The sequence below is a fragment of the Perognathus longimembris genome, chromosome 8 (assembly GCF_023159225.1).
Source record: "Perognathus longimembris pacificus isolate PPM17 chromosome 8, ASM2315922v1, whole genome shotgun sequence".
Taxonomy (NCBI): Eukaryota; Metazoa; Chordata; class Mammalia; order Rodentia; family Heteromyidae; genus Perognathus; species Perognathus longimembris.
This window is the reverse complement of record NC_063168.1, coordinates 1594605-1610880: the sequence shown is the minus strand read 5'-3', so window position 1 is coordinate 1610880 and position 16276 is coordinate 1594605. Positions and strand designations below refer to the sequence as shown.

At 43.8% G+C, this 16276-nt stretch overlaps 1 protein-coding gene across 1 annotated transcript in view; it reads right to left on the bottom strand.

Moving 5' to 3' along the window:
* The window catches only part of Snrnp200 (small nuclear ribonucleoprotein U5 subunit 200), a 31306-nt gene that overhangs the window by 13982 nt on the left and 1048 nt on the right, over positions 1–16276 (bottom strand). Inside the window, exons 3-21 of the mRNA XM_048352311.1 lie at positions 15136–15307; positions 13362–13554; positions 11659–11714; positions 9800–9898; positions 8840–8992; positions 8634–8733; positions 8024–8160; positions 7461–7544; positions 7195–7368; positions 6554–6691; positions 6174–6329; positions 5477–5647; positions 4186–4379; positions 3613–3736; positions 2762–2911; positions 2463–2573; positions 1458–1589; positions 1144–1332; positions 671–868 (exon numbers count right to left, since the gene is read on the bottom strand). Coding sequence (XP_048208268.1) covers positions 671–868; positions 1144–1332; positions 1458–1589; positions 2463–2573; positions 2762–2911; positions 3613–3736; positions 4186–4379; positions 5477–5647; positions 6174–6329; positions 6554–6691; positions 7195–7368; positions 7461–7544; positions 8024–8160; positions 8634–8733; positions 8840–8992; positions 9800–9898; positions 11659–11714; positions 13362–13554; positions 15136–15307 — 2731 coding nt within the window. The remainder of the gene's footprint in view (positions 1–670; positions 869–1143; positions 1333–1457; positions 1590–2462; positions 2574–2761; positions 2912–3612; positions 3737–4185; positions 4380–5476; positions 5648–6173; positions 6330–6553; positions 6692–7194; positions 7369–7460; positions 7545–8023; positions 8161–8633; positions 8734–8839; positions 8993–9799; positions 9899–11658; positions 11715–13361; positions 13555–15135; positions 15308–16276) is intronic.

Genomic DNA, 16276 nt, shown 5'->3' with positions numbered 1-16276 from the left:
CTGAGATTGGAGGATTGTGGTTCAAAGCTAGCCCAGGCAGTAAAGTCCAGGAGATTCTTATCTCTAATAAACTACTCAGAAAAGGCAAGAAGTGCTGTTGTGGCTCAAGTGGTAGAGCACTAGAGTGCTCACTAGCCTTGAGCACAAAGAGGCTCAGGGACAGTGCCCAAGCCCAGAGTTCAAGTCCTAGGATCAGCAAAAAACAAAAGCAAAAACACAAATGCCAGCCAGACAAGAAAAATTTGTGAAACTCATCTCTAATTAACCAGCAAAATGCTGGACGAGATGTGTGCCTCCAGTGGTAGACACCAAGCAGTAGCAAAAAGTCTGAGTAAGAACATGAGTTCCTTAAGTGCAAACCCCACCATCATCAGGAAGTTGTGCTCTGGCTCAAGTGGTAGAGCACTAGACTTGAGTACAAAGAAGCTCAGGGACAGTGCACAGTCCCTGAATTCAAAACCCCACAACTAGGAAAAACAAACCAGCATCAGAACTGAAAATAAATAAAAAAAAGTATCATTTCAGATGTTCACCAAGATACTCTAATCTTTGTTCTATCTGAAAGGCAACTGTAGGCAGGAAATTCAAATCAAAGAGAAATCTAAAACAGTTTCACATGAGCCTACAACTTTTGCTGAACGTTCCCCCTCAGCCCCCTCACGCCGCCTACCTGGAAGTTGCCTGTCTTCTTGTCATACTTGACCAGATTGTTCTTGTCAAGCATCAGTGCAGCAGTGTGAACCAAGTCTAGCCGGCGCTGATCCAGCAAGGGATCTCCTTTTAGGTCATCGTGCGCTATGCCATAGAGGGTCGGTGACCGGAGCATTCGGATATATAGGTAGGCATAGCCAAGCCAGTTCACCGCGTCCTACAAGAGAGCCATGGTTCTCAGCGTGGAGAGCTGCTGATGTTCAATGAACATCACGCTGTCTTCTGAATGGTGATAGTATTACATCAATAAAAGGACAGGTCCTTTCCAAGATCTGTGCCTGCCACAGACCTCAGAAACTTAAACTGAAGATCATGTGGGTGCAGGATGCAGAGCCCTGTACACTACAATAAGGACCATCCCACCCCTCTCAACTCAAGTCTCTGAAGCACCAGAACAAGGCCTAACGGCCTAAGAGCACAGCTCTTCTCTACCTTTGCATTCTGGACATTCCCCAGCACGATTTCTGCATTGAGCATGTCGGGCAGCTTTGATACCATCTGGCTCTCAATAGGAAGCTGCTGATTGAGGAGTGACAAGTAGTACTGTAACTCCCCATGAGATGTGATGAGTATGCCTTCGCCCTTGGTGTCATACTGGGGCCGTCCAGCACGTCCCAGCATCTAAGGCAAAGGAAGAATGGGGTAGTTGGAGAGCTTTGAGTTTTGATCAGACTCTGCATTGTAGAACTTAGCCTTTGAATCTTTCCAGTGTCCCTGTCCTGAGAACAAACCCAAAGGCTCTGTACCTGGAGAATATCCAGTGCTCCCAGCTCGGTCCAACGCCCCTTCTCTGGACTGTACACCTGGGTGCCTTTGATGATGACGGTATGAGCAGGGAGGTTCACACCCCAAGCCAGAGTTGCTGTGGAAACTAAAACCTGTAGGCACAAGGCAGGGCAGTGAGAACAGTCGCTACCAGAGGTTAAATATACCCGACATCTCTGACTTCAGAGCCGAGTGGAGCTCTGTGGAATATCATGGTTTGAATGTGAAACTCTCCTCACAGACTCATGTTTTGAATGCTTGGTTTCTACCTTTTGATGCTATTTTGTGAGATTCTGGAAACAATCAAAATAAATCTTTCCTCCCTCATTTCTGTCAGGACTTTGGTCATGGTGACAAGGAAAATAATACATAGAACGACATCTGTGTGGTAGTACTTGTCAATGTGATACCGCAGTAATGAGGAAAGGGCTCCTTAAGTTCCTCATTCTTTCAAGAACTAACATTTCAAGGTTCCAGAGAAACCTGAGTCACAAGTACAGACCTATGTTAAAGGCTAGAGAAAATTCAAAACCAGACCACCCTAACAAAGGAACAAAGACCTCACCATCTTGTGAGACACTGTTTAAAAGTGCTTGCTATGCTTCTCACACACTTTCCTAAACTCACTCATTCTTCCCTCAGGTAGTATATTAAAGAATGGGAGTTATACTGTACCCACAACCTTCCAATATGGATACAGTGCACTAAAAATAAAAAAGTAGCCGGGTACCATTGGCTCATGCCTGTAATCCTAGCTACTCAGAAGGCTGAGATCTGAGGATCACGGTTCAAAGCCAGCCCAGATAGGAAAGTTTGTGAGACTCTCATCTCCAATTAACCATGAGAAAAATGGAAGTGGTGCTGTGGCTCAAGTGGTAGAGAGCTAGCCTTGAGCTGCAGAGCTCAGGGATAGTGCCCAGGCCCAGAGTTCAAGCCACTTCAAGCCACATGACCAACCAAAACCAAAAAGCTTTTCCTAACCTTACCTGAATATGTTTATCAGCAAAAAGATCCTCCACGAGAGTTCGGTCAACCCTGGTCATGCCTGCATGATGGATAGCGAAGCCATAAGGTAGAAGATCCTTCAGCTCCAGGTTCTACAAAGAGAAAGACCATGGGATGAGCCAAGTTTTCCTGTAAGCCTGCTAGACTTCCTGTAAGACTCCACACCATTCCCCTGGACCTATATCAAACAAGAACACCCCACCAACAGTGGAGCTTTTTTGGACCTACCTGGTAACACAAACAGTTACCAGGTAGGGTAAGCAGAGTGGCCCCTCCTCACCTTGCACTGCTCTGCTTCTGTCCGAAGGACCTCTGTGGAGGCAGAGCCCTCTCGAAGAAACAGACCCAAAGTGTCTTTCTCCAGGCACATGTCCCGAATGGCCCTGGCTGTCTTCCCAGTCTCCTTACGAGAGTGAACAAACACCAGCACCTACAGAGAAAAGTTTGCTACAGTCAAGAGACTCAGCCCCAGCAGCCACTCTTTTGGCACCAAGATAGCAGGAAGTAGAGGCCACACCATTTCAAGAAGCTACAGTTGGGGAAAGGGGCAATCTGAGAATGTATGCTGGCTTCAAAGTCTACAGAGGACTGGCAAAACCCAAGGGGTAGGAACCCACGGTGGACACTGACACTGTTCTGCAACTGGGAAACCAAACTAACCCTAGCAGCTCACTTTGAGGTGGTACGAATGAAAATTCACGGTTCTCAGGTAAGTCTCTGTCCAGATTCCTAATGAAAGTCTAAAATACATGATGGTGTAGCTGTAAGAGAATAAATCTGTTTCCTATCCAACTATCCCTTCCCTATCCATTAGCTTCCTAGTTCCACTTCCACAGATGTACATTAAGTATTTAGTTGGCCAATTTAAGTATGCACAGTATTACCTTATTGTTCTACTTATTTGTTTTCAGTGTTGGGAATCAAACTCGCGTCTTATACCTGGTAAGCACATGTTCTACCACAGAGCTACATCCCGCTGAGCTCTATTCCCAGACCCCTGATTACCATCCTTTTAATGCTGGCTCAATACTAACAAGCCATTTCATTTCTGATAATGGTGATTTGTGCTGTATCTTCTCTTATTTTTGTCAAGCTGAAAATACTAAGTTCAAGAACAGATTATGAACAGACCTGATTTTTTCCAGCATGTTCCATGATTTTCTCATAGACTATTTCATTCATGATCTGGAAACGTTTGATAGCTTTTTTCTCGGTGATACCCACGTAAGTCTGTTCCAGAGGCACTGGGCGGAAGCTAGAAATGCAACAGTTAGATCAATGAGACTTGTAGCAGGGACTACTGCAGGTACAGAGAACATTTCCCTGGGAGCGACATTCCTCTTTTGATTCACACTCAAGGGCAGGGCCTTGGTTAGGCACGATGCTTCAGACCTCCAACTACTCAAGAGGTGAAAATAAGGAGGGTCACGGTCTAAGGTCAGTGTGGGCAATCGGTTAGTAAGATGGTAGTACAATCCCAGCTACGCAAGAGGCATAAATAGGAAGATCAGGGTCTAAGGCCAGCCCTGAATAAAAAGCATAGGACCTTGACTGAAAAATAAAGCAAAAAGGACTGTGGGCATGGCTCATGTAGTGGTACACTGATCAAACAAACACAGGCCATAAATTCAAACCCTAATGCCACTAAAAAAATAAAAGGAACTCAAAGGCAAGAAGGAAGATCACCTTAGTCTTTCCTTATACCTGTTGTCAAAGTAGAAGAGTCCCTTAGCAGGGTCAACACGCAGAAAGGTGGCCACATCTTCATAGTTAGGAAGGGTAGCACTGAGACCAATGAGTCTGACATCCTCTTGGGTCATTTCAATGTTTCGGATGGCCCTGGCCACCAAAGCTTCTAAGACAGGACCTCTATCATCATGTAGAAGGTGGATCTCATCCTAAGGAATGGGAGACCAGAAAATGACCAGGAATATGGCATCCTTTGCTGAGACTTGTCTCATTCTATAGGTATTTAAGCTAAGAGGCCTAATGAAGATAAGGTAAATCTTACCATCAAAGAACTCAAAAAAAGATATTTATCATGAAATATCCCCAGGGAGCAACCTAGGAACTGAGGCTACTTCACTGTACTACTTTATACCAAGAAAACCGGAATACGTTCATAACTTTAATGTCAACTTTTTAGGAAAAAAATAAAGTCTCTGACCAGACTGCATTTGTATTAAACATTTGCATTTGTATTACACGCCCGGGCAAGTCCCTTTACTAAAAACAAAGCTACCCTGCAGCACTTGGGATGAGCTCACATGGCCTGCAGCAGCACTTCTCCAATTCAGCATGCACAGAAAGACAGAATCTTGTTAATGTGCACACCGTATTCAAAGATATGGACTGGGCCCGGGAATCCAACAATCCTCACAAGTTCTTATTACAGCAGAGACACTGCTATTTCAGTAGCAAAGATCTACAGTAGAGTTAGCAAACTTTTCTCAAAGGGTTAGATAATATCTTAGGCTTGTGGTCCATACAGACCCCATGATACATACTCAGCTTTGCCACTGTAGTACAAAAGCAGCTGTAAATATGTAAGTATGGGCAAGCATGGGTAAGTTATAATAGAGCAAAACCTAGTGTCACAGACTGCCAGTTCCTGCTCTAGAATGCTGCAGCATGTGCTATCTCTTCTAGCCTTCCTAAAAGATAGGCATCTGGATGGAAGGTTTTTCCCCACTGGATACTTCTGTGTACATGGAACACAATGTCATGAGTCCTGACTTGCTGTCTCTGAAAACGAGCGATTCATTTGTAAAGCCCTTCAATGTTCTAGGGAGAAGTGATTTTTTTGTCTATTTCAGACATAAATGTGAGGAATAATGTATGCACAACTGGAAAGCTTTTCTACTATGAGATTTTCACCTAATGACAACATCAAGGCTGTCACTACAGTGGCTAGTACCTACAGAAAGGCCTGAAGGAACACTGACCCAACACCCAAGCAAGCCTTCCCCGTCACAGCAGGTCTCTCCCTACTCACCAGCACAATGAGCCGCACCAGCTGAGTGTAGGTGCGCTCACCACCTTTGCGGGTGATGATGTCCCACTTCTCGGGGGTGCACACAATGATCTGTGTGGCACTGATCTCCTCCTTGCACAGCTGGTGGTCCCCAGTCAGCTCAGCAACAGTGATGCCATACGTGGCAAGGCGCTAAGGGAGAAAAGGCACAACAGGCAAGAATGCTTGACAGCAGCTGGAGATGTCACCAGTGGTAGAGTAATTGCCTAGTATATACAAGGCCCAGGAGTGGACAGGAAGTGAGGAGGGAAAGGAAGGGAGGAAAAGAATGCTTGAAGGGGTCTGGAAAGCACTCTTTCTTTCTAGGCAGTCTCACAGTAGGGGACCAGGATTAGGTAACTTATCAGGCGATTCATACCAAATGAATAAATAGTCCTAAAAGAAATCTAAGGGGCTGAGAATGTGGCTTAGCGGTAGGGTGCTTGCCTAGTATGCACAAATCCCTGGGTTCCATTCCTCAGCACCACATAAACAGAAAAAGCTGGAAGTGGTACTATGGCTCAAGTGGTAGAGTGCTAGCCTTGAGCAAAAAGAAGCCAGGGACAGTGCTCAGGCCTTTCAAATGAGAAACAAAAGCAAAACAAGTATTTATGTGGACAAGCCTCACACAAGAAGCAGTAATGCACAGGCTCTATTGAAGCAAAGTTGTAACTCTTACCTTTCCAAAACTGCCCACCATTTCCTGCACCAAGGACCGCATAGGAGCAATGTAGATGATCTTGAAGTCATCCACATTGATAGTGCCATCCATGTTTATGTGTTTCCCTATTTCCCGGAGCATACACATCAAGGCCACATTGGTCTTCCCCGCACCCTAAAAAAAGGTCAAAGATGAGATGGCCTGTTCATCCGGCTATAATCGCCTTCTTAACTTCCAGAGACTTATCTCCAAATCAGAACCGAGCCTCTTATGCCACCATTTAATATGTTTTCCAACCAAGAATAAAGGATTGGGGGCTAAGGGCAGGAATCAACATCAGTCTCACCACCAAACTCTGGACACTGCACCAGAGAAAAAGCAGGCAGGGCAGAACTTACGGTAGGAGCACACAACAGCAGATTCTCATCTGTTTCCAGGGCAGCACGGTAGAGTTTACTCTGGATCCGATTCAATGTCTTGAAGCCCTCAAATCCAGCCTGGGCATACTTTGGCAGCTTTTCCACTGGAAGCAGTTGCTTAAAGGAAGAAATCTCATGTTGGAAGTATCCAGGAGCAAGCAAACCGTTCATTTCAGGGGAGGTCAATGGGATTTCCTATACTGTCACTCTCCCGGCCTCCTAACTCTAAAAGGCCTCTACACAGGTCAATGTTGTCCCTTTGGCTGAAAATCAGAAGGAACTCTGAAGGAGCTTCTGCTTCTTTTTTTTTTTGGCCAGTCCTGGGCCTTGGACTCAGGGCCTGAGCACTGTCCCTGGCTTCTTCCCGCTCAAGGCTAGCACTCTGCCACTTGAGCCACAGCGCCGCTTCTGGCCGTTTTCTGTATATGTGGTGCTGGGGAATCGAACCTAGGGCCTCGTGTATCCGAGGCAGGCACTCTTGCCACTAGGCTATATCCCCAGCCCCAGCTTCTGCTTCTTAAACTGCTTATGGGACAGGGTATATTGAGGGTAATGGCTAAGATCTCAACTGAGAGGTAAACCAAGTAGGAAATAGAAAAAAAAAAAAGCAATCCACTTACTTCTTCTGAACCAAAGGGCTTGGGCTTCAGAGCAGGGACATGCACCTCTTCATACCCTTTCCGCTGTCGACGAAAGGATCCGTCAGGAAGCTGACAGCGTTTGTTAGCCATGAAGTGGCTCCCTTGAGTAAAAACTAGGTCTTCTAAGTCCAAAACCTGCCGTGGAGCCAGTGCCTAGTAACATACAAAACAATATGCAGCAAATAAGCAACCTGAACAAATGAGTTTTCCACCCACTGCAGCCTGGGAAATGGCCTACAACTCACTTCTCCACCCTGGTCCAGGTCCATGGTTTCCAAATCTGTGTCCATTCGGGACTGACGAACTCGCTCTCTCCGGGACCTTTCTTCCTATAGAAGCAAAAGATAAAAAGCACAATGAGTTACCACCTCTCTAGGTTTTTGTTCTTTCCAGTGCCTGCTTTCCTGACAGGGGTTGATTAATAGGTCCCCAAACCTAAAGATGGTACTTGACATTTAGATCCCTGCCCAGAGACCACCAAAAAGATCAAAGGAGAAAAAAAAATACCACTAAAGAACAATGCACAGAACAGGGATTTGAGAAGTAGACATACAACAACTCAGTAACAATAGCTGTCCCTAAAGGGTAGAAGTGTGAGTTCTATAGTAAGCCAACACGCATGTTAAGTATTAGATTATATTAAGTACTATTAAAGTCCCCATGGTACTGAAAAGGAAATCCATCAGCTACACCAATGTCCTTGAGTTCATTCTAATCTGTACTCACTAGCAAACCTTAAGAATTCAGAGAAGTGCTTATTTCAGCCTCCACCTGAGAAACAAGATAGAAAAGCCAAACCAGCCCTTACTCGAATCAGATCCTCCTTCTCAGTCTCGTGGAGCTGGTAGAGGAATTTGGACAGCTCTGGGTCAGCTTCCATCTTGCCCATGATCCTCTCCTTTTCAGGTTCACTCTGAGCACTGGCCAGCAAGGTACAGTACAAAACTGCCAACCACAACAGGAAGAAAGGAAAGATGGGAATGAGGGGATGAGATAAATATCAACCTTCACTCTTGGGTACAGAAAATAAGAATAATAATTTTCACCGAGTGCTGAGAGCTCACACCTATAATCTTAGCAATGCAGGAGGCTAAGATCTGAGGATCACGGTTCGAAACCAGCCCAAAAAGGAAAGAAAGTCTGTGAGAACCTTATCTCCCATTAAACATCAAAAGTCCAGAAGTAGAGCGCTAGGCTTGAGCACAAAAAGCTCAGGGACAATGCCTAGACCCTGAGTTCAAGCTTCATGACTGGCACAAAACAATGTGTATACTAATTTTCATGGTTTCAGCATGAAAACATGAATGCAATACAATCCTGCTACACTTGCAAGTGCATTCCTCCTCTCCCATCACACACACGTGTGCACACACACACACACTTCAGTTCTCAGCAGGAAGAGCTCACTGTATACTCACTCATCATTCTATGTTGCCGCAACACTTTAATGAAATCAAAAGTGTTAAAACCAAGGAGTAGAACCAGTTGATTTTCACATTCCCGGTCATCACTTGCTGTCTGAAGAAAGAAGGTAATGCCACAATTAAAGGCACAGACACCTGCTGCTCCATACACCATTCTACCTATTAAGATGCGCTGCACAGAAATATTATTTTAGTCCTACCTTTAAAATCTCCAAGACTTCATCAGCCTTCTTCTGTGACACAATGGCATCATCATAGAAACGGCTGAGCTGCCGCTGGAGCCAAAATGCATCAATATCACGAGGGTGCAAATCCTTCTTCTTGGAACTCATTAGCTCACCCGAAGCGACAAGCTAAAAAGGTAAACAGGTACTTGGCTTACTAGGTACCACTTTGCTCCACTACTTTCTCATCACCTCACAACAAGTCACTCATCAGCTTACATCCCACATTATTTTAAGGGCTTTCCAGAGAGAAACAGCTCTTCTACAATGAATTTGAGAGCACAGCAAACTAAGATTTCATCAACCCATGCCTGTAAGGAACAGGATGACTGGTCATAAGAAAATTAGGATACTAAATGTCTACCAAGGGTCACTCTATCAAAACATGGTTCAGGATTGACAATGATCAAGATGATTTGGTAAGCCAGGTGCTAGTGGCTCATGCCTATAATCCCAGATATTTAGGAGGCTGAGATCTGAGAATTGTAGCTTAAGCCAGCCCATGTAGGAAAGTCTGTGAGACTCTTATCTCCAATTAAACACCAAAAAGATGGAAGGGGAGCTGTGGCTCAAGTAGTAGAGTGCTGGCATTGAGACAAAAAGTTCAAGGACAGCATCCAGGCCCTGATTTCTAAGCCCAGGACCAGCAATACCACCCCTCCCCACAAAAAAATTGCTGAACTGAAACCTCTTTGTACAACTACTTAAAGATAATAAACTGTGGCTGGAGGCATGGCTCAGGTGATAGGACACCTGCCAATGAGCAGACATCAGATATCGAGTTTGAGTCCCAGTCTCACAAGGAAAAAACAAAACAAAACATAAGAAACAAATATACAAAGCTCAATAGATAACTGAGGGTGTAGGTATGAGGAAGAAATAAGTAATTATAAAAATAGCCTGGTCTTGGAGGAAAGGGAAAGAGATTTTACTTACGTTTGCTGAGAGGGTGCAGCGTACAACAGCCTCATCCCCTTCCATGTCGTCATCAGATGCCTCTTCTCTAACCTCCCCATAAACATCTTCATCACCTTCCTGTGGAAATACCCCAACCTCAATTATAATATAGAAATGAACCTGTGCTGCCACAACAACCTAAATGAGCTTCACGGTTATGGAGCCACGAGAATGGCTTTTGGGAAATCAAGATCGGCCGTATCATATCATAGTACTTTAATGGAAGGCCCATTGGCCACTTGGCATGGACTTATAAGATATATGCACTTTAGGGGCTGGGGATATGGCCTAGTGGCGAGAGAGCTTGCCTGGTATACATGAGGCCCTGGGTTCGATTCCCCAGCACCACATATACAGAAAACGGCCAGAAGTGGCGCTGTGGCTCAAGTGGCAGAGTGCTAGCCTTGAGCAAAAAGGAAGCCAGGGACAGTGCTCAGGCCCTGAGTCCAAGGCCCAGGACTGGCCAAAAAAAAAAAAAAAAAAAAAAAGATATATGCACTTTAGTTCCCAAAAGGGAACCTCCTGGGTGACATTCTCTGTGAAACATACAAAGCATTTGAAAAAAAAAAGTTGCTAACAGAAGAGAAATATACAGAGAATGCCTGAGAAAGCAGACCGTGAGCCAGTAATGTAGACAACACATTTGTCTTGCTTTCCGCTCATTTACTCACACTGCACAATACACATATCTGGAACAGTTCATGGTAGTTACTTAGTCATAAGTGAACTGCCATGAGCAAAATACTACTGCTACTTAAAGTCCAATGAATTTTGCTGTAGGAAGGTTATTTTTGCAGTCATCCATCTCTATCAATCACTTCATTGTATAGAAAGAGAAACAGGCAAAATGGCCCAAGATATAAAACAAGAGTGAAATTCAGAATTCTTGGCTCTTGGGTCAGAGTTCTGCTATCCTGTGCTGTACCCCTTTTTTCTATCCTGATATAAATTTTAGGGATGGTATTTTCTTTTTCAGTAGACAAACTCACCCCAACTGAAAACTCTTAAGTATGATTTTTTTGAGACAGGTCTCATTATGCAGCTCAGATTAGCCTTGAACAGTGTACCCCAAGTTCAACTTTACAACTGTTTTTCAAGTGCCTATTCATTCCTCTTCAGTTACAAATTCTGTTAACACAGTAAACATTTATCTTACTAACTGCTATAACTGCTATTTTTTTTTTTTTTTTTTTTTTTTGTCGGCCATAGGGCTTGAAGTCTGGGTCTGGGCCCTGTCCCTGGGCTCTTCAGCTCAAGGCTAGTGCTCTACCACTTGAGCCACAGTATCACTTCCAGTTATCTGATGGTTAATTGGGGATAAGAGTCTCCTGTACTTTCCTGCCCCGGGCTGGCTTTAAACTGAGATCCTTAGATCTCAGCCTCCAGAGTAGCTAGGATTACAGGCATGAGCCACAGGCACCTAGCTACAACTGCTATTTAAACAAACAAGTATACAGTACAGTCTATACTGCTGGGGTACATGTGTTCTTTTGAAACTGGCTGTGATACTCTATACTAAAAAGTATGAAATTATTGTAATATGGTTAAAATGCTATCAACCATACTGGAATGCATTCTTAGTAGACATATGTACTGTGTTGTATCTCTTATCTTTTCTTTTTGCTGACCTACTTAAAGTTTTCACATTACTTTTATTAATTTAAATATGCTTAGAAAACCTGAAGACAATCATACAATGTTTTAGCAAAATAACATTAGATTTCTAAGTTTGACACTCACAAAACATCACAAAATTGATGACTTAAGCTAAAGGATTTCTGTACCTTAACTTCAAAAACTGAGACATATGTATGACATGTGTCTCATTTATTGCTCACCTCTTCGTCAGACTCAAACTGCACATTTACTCCGTATGTCTCATCGATGTTGTCATCTGAGCCAATGAGGGAAGAAAAGATGGCAATGAATGGTTAATGAAACAGGTACTCAGCCTCAATTCCTCCCCAAATGCATCACTTGCTTCCTGTTAGGGCACAACTAAAGTCTAAGGATATTCAGAAAAACTTAAGATGATCAAAGAAGAAAGTCATTAAACACCAACACATGCTACCAAGGCTATCTCCAATTTGCCAACCTACACTCAGACCTGCAATCCTTAACCCACAGGGCCTACCTAAGTTCTCTTCTATATTCTACACAATTAAAAGGTCCCAGAGGGCTGGGGATATAGCCTAGTGGCAAGAGGCCCTAGGTTCGATTCCCCAGCACCACATATACAGAAAACGGCCAGAAGCGGCGCTGTGGCTCAAGTGGCAGAGTGCTAGCCTTGAGCGGGAAGAAGCCAGGGATAGTGCTCAGGCCCTGAGTCCAAGGCCCAGGACTGGCAAAAAAAAAAAAAGGTCCCAGAAGGGACTGGGGATATAGCCTAGTGGCAAGAGTGCTTGCCTCGTATACATGAAGACCTGGGTTCGATTCCCCAGCACCACATATACAGAAAACGGCCAGAAGCGGCGCTGTGGCTCAAGTGGCAGAGTGCTAGCCTTGAGCAAAAAGAAGCCAGGGACGGTGCTCAGGCCCTGAGTCCAAGGCCCAGGACTGGCAAAAAAAAAAAAGGTCCCAAAGGCTGGGAATATGGCTTAGCAGTAGAGCGCTTGCCTTGAAGCATGAAGCCCTGGGTTCAATCCCTCAGCACCACATAAACAGAAAAAGCCGGAAGAGGTGCTGTGGCTCAAGTGGCAGAGTGCTAGCCTTGAGCAAAAAGAAGCCAGGGACAGTGCTCAGGCCCTGAGTGCAAGCCTCAGGACTGGCAAAAAAAAAAAAAAAGGTCCCAGAGTAAGAAACAGCTACTCAAATCAAGAAATACTAGGGAAGATGGGAGAAAAATGAGGGATAGGGTAACAAGTATAACAAGAAATGCACTCACTATCTTACATATGTAATTGTAACCCCTCTGTACATTACTGTGACAATAAAATTAAATTTTTTTAAAGGAAGAAATTCTAGTGTCTATCACTCCTAATTCTCCAAAATTAGCCAGGTACTAGTAGCTTACATTTATTATCTTAACTACTCAGGAGGCTTAGATCTGGAAGACTATGGTTTGAAGCCAGTGTGTTCAGAAAGATCTGCTAAACTCCATCTCCACCAAAGCTGGGTATCAGTGGCTCATGTCTATAATCCTAGCCACTCAGGAGACTGTGATCTGAGGATCACAGTTTGAAGCCAACCTAGGCAGAAAAGCCCCTCTGAGACTCTTATCTCTAATTTACCATTCAAAAACCAGAAGTGGAACTGTGACTCAAGGTGGTAGAGCACCAGCTTTGAGAAAGAGCTCAGGGACAGCACATAGGCCCTGAGTTCAAGCTCCATAACCGACAAAAATAAATAAATAAATAAATAAAAGAGCCAGCAGAATGCCAGGGAGGAGGAATAGCTCAAATGGTATAGCATTAGTCAAACACGCTGAACAAGCACATGTCTCTGAGTTCAAACCCCAGATGGTCAGATCTTTCAACAAATGATTCTAAAAAATGCTTTAAAAAAAAACCAACAACAACCAGTTTATAAAAAGTTCACTTACCCATATTTTGGATTTCTTTGTCTCCACCATAATCTGTGATCTTTTTACCCAGGTTTACCAGCACATGGTATCTGGTATCATCTGTCTGACCAAGCAGCAGGTCAATCTCCTTGCGCCTTTCCTTATCCCGAAGTTTTTCATTCTTCAGGACAGCCAGAACTTCATCAGCTGCCCCACAAAGGATATCACGTGGCTAGTAGCCAAAAGAGAAAAAAAAAGAGTGTGAGGAGAAAGAAATTTAAAACGGTGATATGTAGAATATCACTGACCAGCTTTTGTGAAATTTAAGAGGCAAAGGACCAAACCACTTCAAAACCTGCAGTATTCTGGGGCTGGGAATATGGCCTAGTGGTACAGTGCTTGCCTTGTGTACATGAAGCCCTGGGTTCGATTCCTCAGCACCACATATATAGAAAAAAAATCCAGAAGTGGCACTGTGGCTCACGTGGTAGAGTGCTGGCCTTGAGCAAAAAGAAGCCAGGGACAGTGCTCAGGCCCTGAGTTTAGTCCCCAGGTCTGGCAGAAAAACAAACAAACCAAAAAAAGCAAAACCTGCAGTATTCTAAGCTTTGATCATGTCCATTAATGCTGACTTATTACTTTTTCAAAAAGATCTATTATTTTTTGTTTTGTTTTATTTTGTTTTCCCCAGTCCTGGGGCTTGGACTCAGGGCCTGAGCACTGTCCCTGGCTTCTTTTTGCTCAAAGCTAGCACTCTGCACCTTGAGCCACAGCACCACTTCTGGCCATTTTCTATATATGTGGTGCTGGGGAGTTGAACCCAGGGCTTCATGTATATGAGGCAAGCACTCTTGCCACTAGGCCATATTCCCAGCCCTATTGTTTTGGTTTTTAAACAACTACGATGGGATTAGGGATATAGCAAAATGGTAGAGCAAGATTATAGACAGGGTGGGAGAAGCCCTGAGTTCAATCCCTAAAACTACACACAAAAAAGTGGGGTTTTGTTTGTTTTAGCAGCCTTAGGGCTTGAATACAAGACCAAGGCACTGTCCCTAAGCTTCTTTTGCTCAAGGCTAGGAATCTACCTCTTGAACCATAATGCCACTTCGGGCTTTTTCTGTTTATGTGGTACTAAGGAATCAAACTCAGGGATTCATGCATGCTAGGAAAGCACTCTACCAATAAGCCACATTTCCAGTCAAAAAAAAAAAAGCTCTTTAATTTAAAGAGAGAAAAAAAATTAAGTAGATGGTCCTCAGAATCAGAACATAGATATCACAATAATTTGTCTCATTTTTAAGCAGTCTTCTACTATCCTGTCACACTTTTGGTAATTCTCTGTCCCTATTTCTCTTCTAGCATCCACCTACAAGAGCCGCTCAAAGACTCATCATATAGGACTGGAGATGTGGCTCAAGTGATAGATCTTCAGCCATGAGCAAAAAAAATACCAAGCCAAAGCACAAGGACCGTTTAAACCCCAGAACCTGCAGGAAAAAAAAAACCTCTCGTAAGGCCTCCAATCTAATACATGCATAATGATTATGGGTAGGTTCAAAAGACAAACTACCTGGATTTACAGACTGACTACAAGACACAAGTACTTGAGAAAGTTAGTAGTTACTCTGTCTCAAATTTTTCTCCTCTAAGATGGAAAATGAGTATTAATTCCCACTATTTGGAGAGTTACATAGAAGTATCCAACCATTGGTAGCTAATTCCTGCTCACCCCAGGGACAAGATTTTCTGTGGCCTCCCAGCTGTAACCGTCTCACTCTCCAAGCACTTGGCCTCACCCCCATTGCCTCACCTGATCTCCAAGAGCAGCCTGGATGAAGCTGAGCAGCACCTCGTAGGTCTCCCGGGTCTCCTTAGTTTTAGGCTTGTAGATGATGCCCACCATCTCATCAATGCCTTCTGACAGCAGAGTATAACCTTTCATCTTATTGATGTCATGTCGGTCCTCATCACGCTTTCTTCGCCTAATGGATACATGATATGCTGCTGAATGACTAGACCAAGCCCACTCTCCTTTTTACATATCTAGAATTTGAAGAAAGTAACATGGACCTCAGAAAATGATTTCCACTTGGCCTTAATCCTTCACAGGACACTTATTTATGAGATAGTGATAGAAGTCCCATCATTGTCTCACTAGATGTACTAAATGTTATGAGACATGATTCCATTAGCTTAAAAATGACATTTGGTTGGGCGCCAGTGGCTCACGCCTAGAATCCTAGCTACTCAGGAGGCTAAGATCTGAGGATCACAGTTCAAAGCCAGCCCCAGCAGCAAAGTCCGTGACTCTTATCTCCAAATAACCACCAGAAGACTAGAAGTGGCACTGTGGCTCAAGTGGCAGATCACAAACCTTGAGCTGAAGAGCTCAGGGACAATGCCCAGGTCCAGGCCCAACCAAAAAAAAAATGCATCTGTACAGTTTGTGCAAAAAGATATGTATAACATATATATCATACATAAAACGTTTAATAGCATCTTGACTAATTTGCCACTAGAATAATCTTTTTCGAGCTAGAGAAACTAAGTCTAGGTGCAATCTACTTCTACTGACTCCCAACAAGTTAAGACCAAACTAGGGAAGTATTCTGCATAGGAGGAATGAACTAATTTCAAGTACAATTACATAATCTAAACCAGGCCTTCGAATCTTCAGCTTTTATTGTATGACGGAAAATACAGAGCTATTCGGGATCAAAAAAATAATATGCCGAACAACAGTGGCTCACACCTGTAATGCACAGAGAAAAAAAAAAAGGTAACGATAACGATATAGGCCAGTGAGCACCAATGGCTCGTGCTTGTGATCCTACTCGGCATGCTAAGATCTGAGGATCAAGATTCAAAGCCAGCCCAGCAGAAATAGCCATGAGACTCTTATCTCCAGTTAACCACCATGCAAATCAGAAGTGGAGCCATAACTCAAGTGG